Genomic DNA, 17,328 nt, shown 5'->3' on the forward strand with positions numbered 1-17,328 from the left:
TTGAAAGATACGATGTGAAGTTGGGAGGGTCGTACTGGTCAGGTTGATCATGAGCCGAGCCTATTCAGGATTGGATGTAACTCCTGTACTGATGCAGAATTTTGATCCAAAGTGTAAACAAATCCTCCCTCTCCAAATACCCATAGACACTGCTTGACCTGCCACATCTAGCAGATTGTTTAATCCACCAGACTGTGATCCTTTATGTTGCCTTTAGATAAAACCCTTTGTCTACTCAAGAACAGGAATGTAACAGTAGCTTTCAAGCAAGCGTTCTTTGGGAGAGACAACAAGCAAATTATCTTTTCAAAATGTCAAATGCCACAGTGATACAAAATAATTTTTTGAAGTTTTGCTAGGCAAAGCAACAGAACTATGCAATGTAACGAAGGCCACGTGGGTATCATGACCGCCAGCAGAGATTAAATCAGAATAATTCAAGCTAATAACTTTAGAGTTGTCAATTTAGTTTAAATGAATATTGTGGATTTTGTGGCTTACCAAGAGAATAAAAGGTCAACTGGAAGAACAAAACATACAAAATAGGGGCAGTAGTAGGCGATCTGGCCCCTTAAGCCTTCTCTGCTAACCAGTAAGAGCATGAGCTGGACGTGGGCTAATCTCCACCTACCTGCCTTTTCCCTGTAACCTTTAGTTCCCCTGATATGCAAAAATCTAATTGTCGTAAGTATATTTAATAAGGTAGCCTGTACTGCTTCCTTGGGCAGAGAATTCTACTGAGTCACTGCTGTCTGGGGAAAGACAGTTCCCCATCATCAACTTAAATCTACTCCCTTGAATCTTGAGGCTGATTTCTAGTACCGGAAAATAAATGGTGAATGAGAGGGATACTACTAGAATCTAGATCAATGTAACTTGTAGAACTACAGCAAGTTAGATGTTATCCACGAAAGAACATAAGGCAAATGTCAATTTTTGAAAAGTGCCCAATTCCTGAAAAGGAGAATTGAATTTTGTAAGATCCATTTGACTCGTGGCTTTCTCCAGTAATGTGGAATTGGTCATCTAATGCCAACTTGTAAGTAAAACACTTACTTTATTTGCTTTATTAATATATGTTGATTTATATATAAAAAACAACACGTGCAGAGGAAGGGTTTGACAGAATTCAAGTTTGATGTTGGAATGGTATCAGGATACTTGGACAGTCAGTGTGTTACAATGGCTACAGGATTTTATTGAATTTAACTGACAGTAGCCTGCCAAAGATTTGTGAATAGGTAATTAAACACATGTGACAAATGAAGTTATTCTAGTTTCAGTGTGGCTGAGCACAAGGATGATAAATTGTAAGCATTTACTTGTAGAACCCTGAAAAGCATAAATACATTTGTTTAGTGAAGCATAATTTTGAAAATCTCAGGCAGCAGTATTTCCTAGTGGAAGCCCCTTAATTTGATCAAGTTACAAATTTAATATTATAAATGTTTTTGTAGTGTTGGCTTAAAAGCAAGTCCTGAAAAAGAAATAGATTGTAAAATACATATTTCTATTCCCAGTCCAGATTAAGGGTCTTGATCCAAAATGTTTATTCCTTCCCATAGATGCTGCCTGGCCTGCTGTGTTCCTCCAGCATTTTATGTTTTACTTCTAGCATCTACAGAATCTCTTGTGTATAAAATTATAAATGTTTAGCTTTAATGTATAAGCAATAGCAAGGGAGGAAGAGATAACTGTTCTAAGTTAAGATTCATGCTTCAAATGTTGAGCAATTTCAGTAAAAGAATCTCTTGGTTAATTGTATTCCTTTCATTATTTTTAATAAGTCTACAGGAAATGATGGTTCTGATCCTAACTTGTCCTACTACACTCTTCATTTTTATGGCATTAATATGTGTGGATCTACTGTATAACATCCAGGTATTAATAGACTGGTTAGTGTTTTTCTTTTGGTCAATGCGTGAAGTACCTTTGCAAGTTATAAAGTGGTGGGTGTTTCTAAATCAGTAATTGCAGAATGTTTCAGAGGAGGTGGGGGGACAGACTTTTTGCGGCAATACAATTAGATCGTATCAACAGATAATGACTGTTTAATGGGGTATTTTTGTTGAAGCCGGCTGACAGTATTTTCAGTGTGCTGTATCTTTCACTGCCTTTCTGAATGAAATGTTAACTCCAGACTTTAGAAAAATTGATCTTTTTTAAAAAAAAGATAATCTAGTCATAATCTCTGCGATCTGTGAGTCCTCATCTCACACAGAATCATGTTTCCTTCCATTCATTGACCTCAAAGATAATTGACTTGTAAATCCATCCTTGGAATAAAATCCTAGAATGCAAAATTCTATCCTTTTGAAGTAAACTCCTGAGAATTATTTAAATTCTGATTCCCTTTCACTTGGAATTTTAATATTTTTATGGAGAAATACAGAAGTTTTCTCATCTATTTGCTTTATATTTTCTGCAATTGATTGGGCAGTGGTTTAAAAAATTACACTTGTGCTTCCTGGCTTGGTGAAAAATTTTCAATCTGCCATTGTTCGGTTTACATTGGCCTCAGACGCTTTTCTCTAATCACTGCAAATTGAATTGCTAAACCACTCAGGAGCTGTGTGACCACAGAAAAATCAGTGGCAGATGTGAGAGGTTGTTTTCTTAAATGCACTTTGCCATCAAACTCTTAGAAAATAATTTCTGTTTGTAATATTTTGCATGTTGGCTATTCAACTGGACTTGAAGAAAATTGTGGTGTTTGTGCAGTGAAATGGGAGTGAGCATCAATGAAAGGGTGCTTTCTTTGTCGAGTATTAATGTACATGAACAGCAGTAAGTCGTGACAGAAATTTGGTTTGATTGCTGTGAAAGACAAGCCATTGCCACCTCAATCATCGTACCCTTGCTTGATTTATTGAGAAGTATATAGCACTGCAGCACAGATCTTTTTGATGGCAGAATTGCCAGCCTGTGCATTTGGTAGATATGTTTATTGCGATTGTCACTTTTATTTCCTTAAGATCATTGTCTAAGATACTTAAATCATAGCCTGTCCTTCTGCACTGAAACATCAACAATTGAGAGAAATAAAGATTTTTCTAGATATTTTTAACTTGAAGCTCCAGCTTAATCGGAGGTCTTCACAGAGTGGCAACAGAAGAATGTTTTAATTTTGTAATATTGTAGAACCAGTGGTAATGAACAATCTATTCTCTATTTCCTTCCCTGAGGCAACCCTTCAGTGTTGCCAGTGACTTCTTTCACCCCGGTTCTGTGGGTTCTGAGGTGGCTCATGGTGCCAGTGTGGAACCTGTGGGCTCTGTAGCCAATGGGCAGGAGGTGATTGACGGTAGGCAGACGGGTACTTTGTGTGGTAATGTGCTCTCTCCACCATTTACATTCAGGGTCTGTCAGCTCCAAACAAGTGGACGAGGTTTCTTGTGCACCCTCGCCACTTTGAGCAGTATTGGACCAGGGATTACCACGAGTCAGTGGTGGTGGACTTGCCTCTATCCATGTGGTGATATCTTACCATACACAAGTAAATAATAATGTGTGTCCTTGGCATATGAGCAGTGTTGCCTGTGCACCCAGGTCAGTAGCACAGTTAGACCCCTGATGCTGGGGAGGTGGGCCATGAAGGGTCAGTGATATTAGTTTGTTTATCCTGCATCACCCCTGTGCATTGAGATGCCTACTGCTGGCGGACCATAACTCCGAAGCCTGCAAGGGCGGTAGGAAATACTGCTGCCTGTTAGACCATCCGTTTGAGGTTACGATCTTATTCTCTCAAACACCGAGAGATGGTGCTGGTGGTAGTGACTCATTGGATGCTGCACCCTACAGTCGTGCCCGTTGCTGCTATTATAATCATTCTATGCTTTAAAATCGAAATACTGTCTAAGAATTGCTGATAGTGTTCACTTCCTCAGTAACCACAACACTTTATCCTGTATTCTGGTATTGTTCTACCTTGCACTACCTCAGTGAATTGTGTAGTTAATTGACCTGAATGGATGATACAAGGCAAGTTTAACTGTATCTTGTCTTTTGGCTGGGCACATTACAGTCTACAGGACCCCACTTGATGTACTGTCTGCCTATTCCTTTCATTCATATTCAGCTCTGCTGGTTATGCCCCACTATGCATACAGACCACATGTAGCACATTAGAGGCTTAGTCAGATCATAACTGCCTCTAAGCAGCCACGGTATTTCACCCAATCAGAGAATTCCCTTTGTAACATCCATTGCCCTCCCCACATCTCCACTGGCTAGACTAGCTTGTTCCTTCCTTGCTCTCGGGAAGGGTTTCAGACCTGATTAACTCTTTCTCTTTCCACTGATGCTGCCTGACCTGAGATTTTCCAAAACTTTATTTATTTATTTCACTTTTTCAACTCGGGTAGTGGATCAGAAAGAACACAGGGACTTAAAAATAAAGCTGAGAAGCAGGACCTCCAGGGTAATAATCACGGGATTGCTGTCTGTGCCACGCAACAGTGGGGATAGGAATAGAATGAGGTGGCAGATAAATGCGTGACTGAAGGATTGGAGTAGGGGGCAGGGATTCAGATTTCTATATAATTGAGACCTTTTCTGGGGCAGGTGGGACCTGTGCAAAAGGGTGGGGTTGCACTTGAATCTGATGGGGACCAGTATTCTTGCAGGCAGGTTTACTAGAGCTGTTGGGAGTGGTTTTAAACTACTATGGCAGGGGGATGGGAACCAGGATGATAGAGCTGAGGATGGTCCAGCAGGTTTGCAAGTGAATGATGGATGTAACATGAAAGTAAGGAAGGAGAAGCCAATGACAATTGCAGACAGAGCAAAGAGTTAGATTGTGCCACAGAGGCAAAATCCAAAAGAGCCAAAGAATACAGGACTGAAGTTGCTGTATTTAAATGCGCATAGCATTCGGAATAAGGTGGACCAACCTTCTTATTAGGGAGCCTAATGAGAAGGAGGCAGTGATCATAATATGATTGAATTCATACTGCACTTTGAGAGAGAGAGAGAGAGATGCTTAAGTTCACATGTACCAGTCTCACAATGGAATAAAGGGAATTACAGAGGCATGAGAGAGGAGCTGGCCCAGGTGGATTGGAGGAGGATACAGATGGGGATGATGGCAGAGCACAGATGGCTGAAGTTTCTGGGGATAGTTCAGCAAGGCACAAGATGGATATGTCCCACAGAAGTAGTTATCAAATGGCAAGGGTAGGTAACCGTAGCTGACCAAAGGAAGTTAAGGACTGCATAAAAGCCAAGGAAAGGACATACAATGTAGCAAAAGTGAGTGGGAAGTTGGATGATTGGGATCTAACAAAGGCAACTGAAAAAGCTACAAGAAGGGAAAAGATTGCAGAAAAAAGCTATTGAAGAAAAGAAAAAAAGCTATTGCAGTTACTTGGAAATCGGATACATATTTAAGTATAGACTCTTGGAAGAAAGAAATCTATGGTTGTATTCCATTAGAAAAAATTACTTATAATTTAAGAGATAAATATGAAACATTTCTGAAAATTTGGAGCCCTTATTTACAAAAGACAGGATTAAATCTATAGATGCTCTGAAGATGAAACAATTGGTTATTTGGGGAAAGAAATAAATATACATATTAAAGTTTTTACGAATTCCATGGAGCATGTGGAGATCTTCCAACAACCAGGCATTCTTTCTTTCTTTCTTTTTTTCTCTTTCTCTTTTTTTTCTATAGGGCAGTTAGGGGGGAGGGGTTAAGGGGAGGGGGGAAGGGTTATATACATTTTTTTCATACTTCATTTTGTAACTACTTAAAAATGCAATAAAAAAAGTTTTAAAAAAAAGAAGGGAAAAGATTAAATTTGAGGGCAAACACATCAATAACATAAAGCAGGATACCAAAAAATTTTTTTCAGTTAAACAGAGTAAAAAGGGAGGTGAGAGTTGATATTGAACCACTGGAAAATGATGCTGGTGAAGTAATAATGGGAGACAAAGAAATGGCCACCGATTATCCTTTTCACTGTGGAAGTCACCAGCAGTGTTCCAGAGGTCCATGAGTGTCATGGATCAGGAGTGAGTGCCATTGCTATTACAAAGGAAAAAGTGCTAGACAAACTGAAAGGTCTTAAGGTGGATAAGTCACCTGGGCCAGATGGACTGCATCCCAGAGTCCTGAGAGAGGTTGCTGAAGAGATAACAGATGCATTGGTCATGATCTTTCAAGAATCATGATTCTGGCATGGTCCCAGAGGACTGGAAGATTGCAAATGTTACTCCACTTTTTAAGAAGGGAGGAAGGCAAAAGAAAGGAAATTATAGGCCGGTTAGCCTGACCTTAGTGATTAGGAAAGTGTTGGAGTCTATTATTAAGGATGAGGTTTTGTGGTACTTGGAGACTAATGATGAAATATCTCAAAGTCAGTGTGGTTTCTGTCAAGGGAAATCTTGCTGGACAAGTATAACCATATAACAATTACAGCATGGAAACAGGCCATCTCGGCCCTTCTAGTCCATGCCGAATGCTTACTCTCACCTAGTCCCACTGACCTGCACTCAGCCCATAACCCTCCATTCCTTTCCTGTTCATATACCTATCCAATTTTACTTTAAATGACAATACCAAAACTGCCTCTACCACTTCTACTGGAAGCTCGTTCCACACAGCTACCACTCTCTGAGTAAAGAAGTTCCCCTCATGTTACCCTTAAACTTTTGCCCCCCTAACTCTCAACTCGTCCTCTTGTTTGAACCTCCCCTACTCTCAATGGAAAAAGCCTATCCACATGAGATTCCACCTTCTGGGAACTATGCACCATTATTCCTAGATCACTCTGTTCTACTGCATTCCTTAATGCCCTACCATTTACCATGTATGAACTATTTTGATTAGTCCTACCAAAATGTAGCACCTCACACTTATCAGCATTAAACTCCATCTGCCATCTTTCAGCCCACTCTTCTAACTGGCCTAAATCTCTCTGCAAGCTTTGAAAACCTACTTCATTATCCACAACGCCACCTACCTACCACCTATCATCTGCATACTTACTAATCCAATTTACCACCCCATCATCCAGATCATTAATGTATATGACAAACAACATTGGACCCAATACAGATCCCTGAGACATACCACTAGTCACTGGCCTCCAACCTGACAAACAGTTATCCACCACTACTCTCTGGCATCTCTCATCCAACCACTGCTGAATCCATTTTACTACTTCAATATTAACACCTAACGATTGAACCTTCCTAACTAACCTTCTGTGTGGAACCTTGTCAAAGGCCTTACTGAAGTCCATATAGACAACATCCACTGCTTTACCCTCATCAACTTTCCTAGTAACCTCTTCAAAAAATTCAATAAGATATGTCAAACATGACCTTCCACACACAAATCCATTTTGACTGTTCCTAATCAGACCATGTCTATCCAGATAATTATATATACTATCTCTAAGAATACTTTCCATTAATTTACCCACCACTGATGTCAAACTTACAGGCCTATAATTGCTAGGTTTACTCTTAGAACCCTTTTTAAACAACGGAACCACATGAGCAATTCACCAATCCTCTGGCACCATCCCCGTTTCTAATGACATTTGAAATATTTCTGTCAGAGCCCCTGCTATTTCTACACTAACTTCCCTCAAGGTCCTAGGGAACATCCTGTCAGGACCTGGAGACTTATCCACTTTTATATTCTTTAAAAGTGCCAGAATTTCTTCTTCTTTAATCATCATAGTTTCCAGAACTTCCCTACTTGTTTCCCTTACCTTACACAATTCAATATCCTTCTCCTTTGTGAATATCGATGAAACAAAATTGTTCAAAATCTCTCCCATCTCTTTTGGCTCCACACATTGCTGTCCACTCTGATTCTCTAAGGGACCAATGTTATCCCTCACTATCCTTTTGCAATTAATATAACTGTAGAAACCCTTTGGATTTATTTTCACCTTACTTGCCAAAGCAACCTCTTATCTTTTAGCTTTTCTAATTTCTTTTTACATTCTTTATATTCCTCAAGCTCCTCATTTACTCCATGCTGCCTATATTTATTGTAGATCTCTCTCTTTTTCCGAACTGTTTCCAATATCCCTTGAAAACCATGGCTCTCTCAAACTTTTAACCTTTCCTTTAAACCTAACAAGAACATAGATTCTGTTCCTCAAAATGTCACCTTTAAATGACCTCCATTTCTCTATTACATCCTTCCCATAAAACAAATTGTCCCAATCCACTCCTTCTAAATCCTTTCGCATCTCCTCAAAGTTAGCCTTTCTCCAATCAAAAATCTCAATCCTTGGTCCAGACCTATTCTTTTCCATAATTATATTGAAACTAATAGCATTGTGATCACTGGACCGGAAGTGCTCCCCAACACATATCTCCGTCACCTGACCTATTTCATTCCCTAACAGGAGATCCAACACTGCCCCTTCTCTGCAAAAAAACTATCCTGCACACATTTTACAAACTCCAAACCATCCAGCCCTTTTACAGAATGGGCTTCCCAGTCTATGTGTAGAAAATTAAAATCTCCCACAATCACAATCTTGTGCTTACTACAAATATCTGCTATCTCCTTACAAACTTGCTCCTCCAATTCTCGCTCCCTATTAGGTGGTCTATAATACACCCCTATAAGTGTTACTACACCTTTCCCATTCCTCAATTCCACCCAAAAGCCTCCTTAGATGAGCCCTCTAATCTATCCTGCCAGAGCACCACTGTAATATTTTCTCTGACAAGCAACGCAACACCTCCCCCTCTTGTCCCTCCGATTCTATCATACCTGAAACAACGAAATCCAGGAATATTTAGTTGCCAATCACACCCCTCCTGCAACCATGTTTCACTCATAGCTACAGCATCATATTTCCAGGTATCAATCCATGCTCTAAGCTCATCCACCTTTCTTACAATGCTCTTAGCATTAAAATAAATGCATTTAAGAAATTCTCCACCTCTTTCTCTCTGTTTATCTCTGACGGTGCAAACAACTTTACTATCTTATTTTTCTTCCTTCTCCCATACATCTGTTCCTACACTCTGGTACCCATCCCCCCTTGTATCTAGTTTAAATCCACTGGAGCCTCTCTAGTAAACCTACCTGCAAGAATATTTGTCCCCCTCCAGTTTAGATATAAACCGACCTGCCAGAACAGGTCCCATCTTTCCTGGAAAACTACCCAATTATCTTAAAATCTGAAGCCCTCCCTCCTGCACAATGTCTTCAGCCACGTGTTGATCTGCGCTATCTTACTATTTCTAAACCCACCTGCACGTGGCACAGGTAGTAATCCTGAGATCCTACATGGACCACAACATCTGGCTGCTCAACCTCCCTCTTGAGAATACTGAGAACTCGATACAATATATCGTGGACCCTGGCACCAGGGATGCAACAGACCATCCGGGATTCTCGATCTCTTCCACAGAACCTCTTTTCTGTCCCCCTAACTATTGAATCCCCTATCACTACTGCTCTCCTCTTTTCCCTCCTTCCCTTCTGAGCTGAGGGTCCGGTCTCGGTGCCAGAGACGCAACCACTGCAACTTGTACCTGGTAGGTCATCCCCATCAACAGTATCCAAAATGGTATACTTATTATTGGTGGGAATGGCCACAGGGGTGCACTGTTCTTTCTGTCTGTTCCCCTTCCCTGTCCTGACAGTCACTCAGCTACCTGAATCCTGACTCTTAGGGGTGACTATCTCCCTGTAGCTCCTGTCTATTTCTGCCTCAGCCTTCCCGAATGATTCGAAGTTCATCCAGTTCCCTAATGGTTTGTCAGGAGCTGCAGCTGGATTCACCTTTTACAAGTGTAGTCATCAGGGACAATTGTGCTCGCCCTGACTTCCCACATACTGCAAACGGAGCACTCAACTGCCCTACCTGCTGCCTCCATTACCTACTCCTAAGTTAATTAAAGGAACTTACCCGTCCTTACCTCATTTGGAGTGAAGCTAACAATGAGGAAGTAACAAGCAGGTTGGACAAAGGAGAAGCAGTGGATGTCATTTACTTGGATTTTTAGGAGGAGTTTCATAAGATGTCACGCATGAAGCTGCTTAACAAGATAAACTCCTGTGGATTTACAGGAAAGATACTGGCATGAAGGATGGCTGACAGGCAGGAGGTAGTGAGTGGGAATTAAAAGAGGTCTTTTCTGGTTGGCTGTCAGTGACTAGTAGTGTTTCTCGGGGGTCAGTACTAGGACCGCTACTTTTCACATTGTTTGTCCATGATTTGGATATGGAATTGATGGCTTTGAGGCAAGTTTGTAGATGATTCAAAGGTGGGTAGATTCATGGAAGGAATGCAATTGCAGCAGGACGATCTCATTGAAACCTTCCGAATGTTGAAAGGACCAGATAGAGTGGATGTAGAGAGGATGTTTCCTGTGGTGGGGGTATCCAGAACTAGAGGTTACAGCCTCAAAGTTGAGGTGTGACCTTTTAGAATGGAGGTAAGAAGGATTTTTTTTAAGCCAGAGAGTAGTGAATCTGTGGAATGTTCTGCCACAGACTGTGGTGGAGGCCCAGTCCATTAGTATAAGAGGAGAATAAGAGCAGGATTAAGCTTTCCTCACCATTTAATATGATTCTGGCCTATTTGCCCTAAGCCACGACTCCTCTTTTGTGTCAGTTCCACGTGGCCATAATTAATCAACTTTGCAGAAAATTTATCCATCTCCTCTTGATCTTGCGTCCCTCCACAACCTATCTGGTAGAAGGTTTCAGAGTTACACCCTCTGCAAGAATAAATTTCTATGCACCCCTGTTTTAAATTATACACTATCCCCCTCAAATGTTGTAACTATGGCTTCTCATTTGAATTTCTCTTTGCTGGAAATGTCTCAATGCTGACAATGCTTCTTGGCTGCTAGCATATTCTTTCTTAAATAAGGAAACTAACATGTCACCAAAATCCCAGACATTACTGCAAGGTCTGGTCTTGCCAAAACCCTGTATAATTGTAACAATGCATTCCTATTTTCTCTTAAAGTCCCTTGCGATGAAAATTAATTTACTGTTTGCCTCCTAGATGACTTGCTGTACCTGCCTACTAGAGATGTGTGCATCTGAGCACCTTAGAGCAGTCATTTGCAAACATTCTTCTGTTCTGCACTCAATTCACCATGTATTTTGAGAAGAAGACGCTAAAATCAGATGTATTAGTATTATAGTAGAGTAATGGGAACTACAGAGGAATGAGAGAAGAGTTGGCCAAAGTTGATCAGAAGAGGACACTAGCAGGGATGATGGCAAATTAGTAATGGCTGGAATTTCTGGGAGCAATTCAGAAAGTACAGGATAGATCCATCCCAAAGAAGTAGTTATTCTAAAGGGAGGATGAGGCAACAGTGGCTGACAAGGGAAGTCAAGGACAGCATAAAGCACAAGAAAAGACAAAGTTTAGCACAAATTATTGGGAACCTGAAGTTTTTTTTAAAAAAAAGCAAAACAAAAAGCAAGAAGAGAAAAGATGAAATATGAAGGTAAGTTGGTCAATAGTAGAAGAGCAAATGTTTTCTCAGATGCGTAAAGAGGGGCAAGAATGGATATCAGACTGCTGGAAAATTACCACAGAGTAAGGGGGTCAGAGAAATAGTGGATAAAATTGGTAGGTATTTTGCTTCAGTCTTCACTGTGGAAGACACCAGCAATATGCCAGAAATTTGAGTGTGTCAGAGGACAGAAGTGAGTGTAGTTACTATTACAAGGAGAAGGTGCTTGGGACACTGAAAAATCTGAAGGTAGCTAAGTCAACTGGACCAGATGGATTATAGCCCAGACTTCTGGAAAAGGTAGTTGAAGAGATTATGGAGAAATTAGTAGTGACCTTTCAAGAATCACCAGATTCTGGAATGGTGCTGGAGGACTAGAAAATCACAGATGTCACTCCACCCTTTAGGAAAGGAGAGAGGTAAAAGACAGGAAACTGTAAACCAGTTAACCTGACTTCAGTGGTTGGAAGATATGTTATTATGGATGAAGTTTCTGGGTACTTGGAGATAAAGATGGGCAGAACTCAGAAATCTGATGGGAAGTCTTGCCTGCCAAATCTGTTTCTTTTAAGATAATGAGGATAGATGACAGATAAAGGAGAGTCAATGGGTGTTGTGTAATTTGCATTTTCAGAAGGCCTTTGATCTGTGCCACAGATGAGGCTGCTAAACAAGCTAAGAGCCCATGGTATTACAGGAATGATGCTTGTATGGACAGAAAATTGCTGACTGGCAGGAGGCAAAGAATGTGAATAAAGTGAATCTTTTGTGGTTTGCTGCTGGTGATTTGTGGTGTTCCACAGGGGTTGCTACTGTGTCTGTTACTTTTCTCATTATATGTTAATGATTTGGATGACAGATTTGATGGCTTTGTAGCTACAAACATGCTGACATTGAAGAGTGTCCAAAGGAAGTTCACAACAATGATCCTGGGAATGAAAGGGTTAATACCTGAGGACCGTTTGAATGGGCCGGGTCTGTACCTGCTGCAGTTTAGAAGAATGAGAGGATCTCATTGAAAACTATGGATATTGAAAGGCCTAGATCATGTGAACATGGAGAGGGAGTCCAGGACCAGGAGGGCACAGGTTCAGAATACAAGATCGTCCCTTTAGACTAGGGATGAGGAGGAATTTTATTTAGCCAGATGTTGTTGAATTCATTCTCACAGTGATATTGAATGTCCTGAAGCCCACAAGTTCTATGCCCTAGTTACACTCCCCATTTTCTTTTTTGCAGGAATCTCCATACATTTATGTGGAGAGTTTTGAAGGTTACATCTTCATGAAGAAACTTAACACTGATGGGCAGATTTCAGAAGGTGATTTAGTTAAACACTGTGAGCCTGGAGTTTTGTATATATTACATTAGATTTTTGCCATGGAGTAAGCTAGTGACTAGATGAAATTTTCCAAAAATCTAGTACTGTTGGGTTAACCATTATTAACTCCAGTTTTCGTTCTGGCCCAAGAGTTAATAAATGGAATTTAAATCCAGAGCTCCTATGAATCTGGAGCTTTGAATTTGTTGTTCAACAAGTGCCATACAATGACATCTTAAAATGTCTTATTTATTAAATTCAAACATCTTTTGTGGTCCTGATGATTTCTGCCATGCCTTTCAGTGTTCCTCAGTTCTCTACTGGCTGTCTGTGCATTCATCTCTTTAGTATACTGTTGGTTATCAATCTATTGGCTAGCTAAACTACTCCACTTTCACATCTTTAGCAGCACTCTGGTAATCTTGTTACTTCTTAATTTCCCGTGATGGTTTGATTTCTATTTGATTTTTTTCTCTCTTCCATTACTGGAACCATTGAGACATTTTGCTCCTGCAAGTGAATTGTATTCGTTAGAATTAAATTAATTCAAGTTTATTGTTGTCATGGTCATTGTATGAGCTGTTGGTTTGCTCTGTGCTTTTGACCTTTGACACAACAGAAATGTAAAATGATAATAGCCAGGCAACCTTCGCTATTTGACAGTGCACGAGCAGAGAATTCGAAGGGTTCGTTACAGGCCCTCAGATTACAAATGCCTGACCTGTGTGCAACCTGTACATTCAAATCCGTACTGGGTGGCCAGGGGATGGATTTTCCGGCTGCTGCGAGGCTGCCACCTTCTACCACATGGGAATTCTGTTTGCAGCCACCTTTCTGACTTGCGGTCTGTCTGGGTTATGAGCAGTTTACAGGAACAGAATCCTGCTATAGCTTTGAGAGGAATTTCAGACAATGTTAAAACGCTTTATAATATTTATATGTGCCTCTATAGCTTCTCATATCTGCTGGATTGAATTTCTTCCTCATTTCTGCCCCACTCTCTGTCACACGTGCCTCTGTGATTTTGCTCTCCTTTTGCTCTTGATGCTCCTGGCTCCAAGTCCCTGAATCTCTTCTGAGTCTCTTTTCTCACCACTCATTCTGCCAAAAGTAAAGCTTCTTGTTGCTTCTCCTAAACATCAACTACACTTTTATTTTGTTCATTCTTCTTTGAAACGCTTGTTATGATAAGTGTTGCAGACTGCTGGTTAGTAAATCTCTAGTTAACTAACTCTGAACACATTAACATCAAACAACACTTTGATGACTTGTTTAATTTTTAGCAGTTTACATCAGTATCTAGAATTCAATACAGTCAATCCTCCCTGATGTAGCATTCCGAGTACCCATTTTACAGTATCAAAGGGTTCATGTGTCTATAATTTCCCTCTCTTCATTTGACAACTCCCTGGAAACTTTACTTTAAAAGCTCTCATCTTTCTAAGCAACAGAGAACAGCAGTTTATTCTCCTCTCTTAATTTAACCTTTGTAGGAAGGCCTCCTTATAAATCTCTATTGCACCCTGTGTACTTCTGACGTGCCCAGATTAGCAGGAACAAGATGGTGCCAGCAAGCAGTGGTGACATCCTGCAGACAGTTCATGAATCTGCTTCTACTACTAAACTGCCTGCAATTGGAGCCTGTAATTTATGTTTTGATTATGGGCTGACTGGGCAATCTGGCTCATGAGAGTGGACTGTATAACCTAAAGGCAGAGCACGGACCCAAGATCAGGTCCATTACTCCTCACCAATTGAAGTGCCGAGCTTCATTGAAGTCAATGAGGATGAGAGTGGAAGGTGAGCAGGTGTTCAATGCCATCTGTCTGCGTCTCTCCCTCTTGTTCGCTGCTGCCGGATAAGGGTGCAGGAATCTTCGCGCTGTAAAGTTAGAACAGTGTAGTTTGTGGCAGGGGACTCATTTTGGCAGACTCTGTAGTTCATGTTACATGTGTTTCTGGCTAATCTTCCTTTTTTTCCTGTTTTTGTGCGATTTGATGGGGTGACTCTGTGGCCTGCAGGCAACAAACAATGGAACTGAACTGAACACTCCCTCCCCGTTTCGAAGACTCTGCCCATTGATGTTTAATATTCTGTGTCATTTCCTTGCTTTCTGCTGTTTGCGCGGTTTGTTCTTTTGTTGTGCCTTTTAATGTTTTCTTTGTCCAGGTTCCATGGTGTTTCTTAGTTCCATAGCTGCCTGGGGGAGAGTGAGTCACGGGGTTGTATACTGTATACTTTGATAATAAATGTACTTGGAATACTCCAGAAGCTACCAGACGTGGGGGCTTTGTATGGCTGTGTTGTAATATTTTTATCATCATTTATATAAAGGCTAGCTTTCACTGATTTATTTTGGTTTATTTACTTGTTCTGAATATTTTCTTTGGTTACCTCGGGGAATTTCAACATGCTCGTTATTGTATAACAACCTTTTGATTTACCATCTACCTGTGTACTCCTACCTTTATATGCCAGCCTGCTTCTCTCTTCTCCCATAGATCATCAGCATCCAAAACCTTTCAATTCTGTCTCTGTCTGAGCCCTCCCACCATATCCTATACTGCAATAAATGTCACAAACCACAATTTTGCCCAAAGATTCAGGATAAAAATATGAGGCCATATCCGAGGTACAGGCCTTCACTTTGTGTACCATGCAAATGCAGAGCATGCAAAATGCAGGGACCACATGGGGATGCAAGAGTGGATGGTGATGATGATGATGCTGTTAATGATTTTATTGGTGGTGCAGGTGTTGAGACTAAGGGGACAGAGGCGACCATGGATCAATGCGTATGAGTCCGGCAAGTGTTGACTCCTAGGAATGAGTTTCATTTCTTTAAGAATAAGTTTGCCTTCTTGAAGCCAAACTGACTGGCATCAGTATACCTTTTTGAATTTATTGTCATCAAATCAGGTTCAATTTCATTTTGTTTGTCAACTCATCATGTCTTTTGCAAATATATGAAGGTCACTGTCAATGTTGCATTCAGTAGTTCTGTTTAAATTAGAGACACCACTAATAATTAGGCAGCAGCTAATCGATTAACAAGTCTATAATTCCTTGGTCTTTCTCCCCCTCCCATCTTTCCAGTCCATGGGAGTGGGAAATATAGTGGTTGCATCTGCAATATTATGGACTTCTTTAAAACCTTGAAATCTAATGATTGAGTCCTTTGCATTTTTCACCCTTGGGTGCCATTATTGAATACGTTTTTACCAGCAGTGGTTTTATTGTACTCCATCTCCGTTTCAATATTGTTTTCTAGAGGTTGTCTAATTTGCCATCCACTTCCTCATTGCTCATTTACTAATTACTAATTTGAATTATTCCCCTGTTTCTTCTGAACGCTTCCCTGAACAAACTCTTTCCAAAATATTTCTGTGCATTTTCTTGCGAAGTTCCTTGCCTGCTCCCTTTCAGTATCTCCGTTTTGTCACTGGGATCTCTGCTCCCATTTTGCATGTTTTCTAAATTTCTGCAGTTGTTAGGTTGCTTTTTGTGGCAAGCTGAATTCATGCACCTGAAACACAAACTGTTCTGTATTCAATTCAGATACTTTAAATACCTTCTGTTACTTTCTGCTAAACAGAAGCATCTAAGTTGCACTGACAGTTCCAGCGCCCTGAAAATCAGCCTTACCTGGAATCTGCTAAGCCCTCTTTCCAGTTTTTCCTTTCAACTATTACCTTGAGTGGTATCATAATATCACCATGAGAAAGGTGTTTGTGCACTGCTAACTAAGCTGATTATCAAGTTTAATGTGGGCTGCTTTGTGGTGAACTACATATACCTGTCTGGACACGCCCCCTGTTGACTGCTGCTGTGACTCCTCCCACAGACCCCTGTATAAAGGCGATCGAGGCCTGAGCCCGGCCTCTCAGTCTCCAGGATGTAGTATGGTGGTCACTCACTGCTTGTTCCTTCTTCCAGTCAATAAAAGCTGATATCTTGCCTTTACGTCTCAGAGTGAGTTATTGATGGTGCATCATGCTTCCAATTAATGGTCTGCAGAATGCAGTGGCAGAAACTGTTCAAAACACTTGAAATTGATTATCTTTCTGATGGGAACTCATCGGCAGACTGTGTAAAATTAAAATTCACCATTAAAACAACTCTGTTATTGCCCAATTCTTGATTATTCTATCATTAATTATGTTACTTCAGAGCTGAAACCAAGTGATGTATACACAATTCCCAATAATTCTGAATTCACCTTTGTTTCTTCATTCTAGTCATAAAGTCCCTGCTATCCCCTTGTAGCTATGATAACACTGCTCATTAGTGAAATATTTTCCTTAATTAGCAAGGCTACGATTCTAGCAATCATCCACCAACTGCCCATTCTCGCCCTGTGCTTCTTAAGCAGCATGTGTTTTTGAACCTTGGTGCTGAGGGAGAAATGTTAGGTGGGTAACTGTGCAAGCAAAACGTTTTGCTTGATGAAAGAGTTTTATTAATTATTTACAAGTTATTTTTATTGCTTTTAAATTGGATTCATTTAATGGCTGTTCTCAGTTGTTACCCGTAGTGGTTATCAC

General features: G+C 40.5%; 1 protein-coding gene across 4 annotated transcripts in view; it reads left to right on the forward strand.

The window, feature by feature from the left end:
* pacsin1b (protein kinase C and casein kinase substrate in neurons 1b) overlaps window positions 1–17,328 on the forward strand; it is a 433,272-nt gene that overhangs the window by 183,104 nt on the left and 232,840 nt on the right. Inside the window, exon 2 of one of the 4 annotated variants that reach the window (XM_059950549.1) lies at window positions 12,703–12,784. The exons of the other annotated variants lie outside the window; for them this stretch is intronic. Coding sequence (XP_059806532.1) covers window positions 12,767–12,784 — 18 coding nt within the window. The 5' untranslated portion in view covers window positions 12,703–12,766. The remainder of the gene's footprint in view (window positions 1–12,702; window positions 12,785–17,328) is intronic. 4 annotated transcript variants of the gene reach the window in all.

Source organism: Hypanus sabinus, chromosome 25, assembly GCF_030144855.1.
Source record: "Hypanus sabinus isolate sHypSab1 chromosome 25, sHypSab1.hap1, whole genome shotgun sequence".
In the NCBI taxonomy this organism is placed as follows: Eukaryota; Metazoa; Chordata; class Chondrichthyes; order Myliobatiformes; family Dasyatidae; genus Hypanus; species Hypanus sabinus.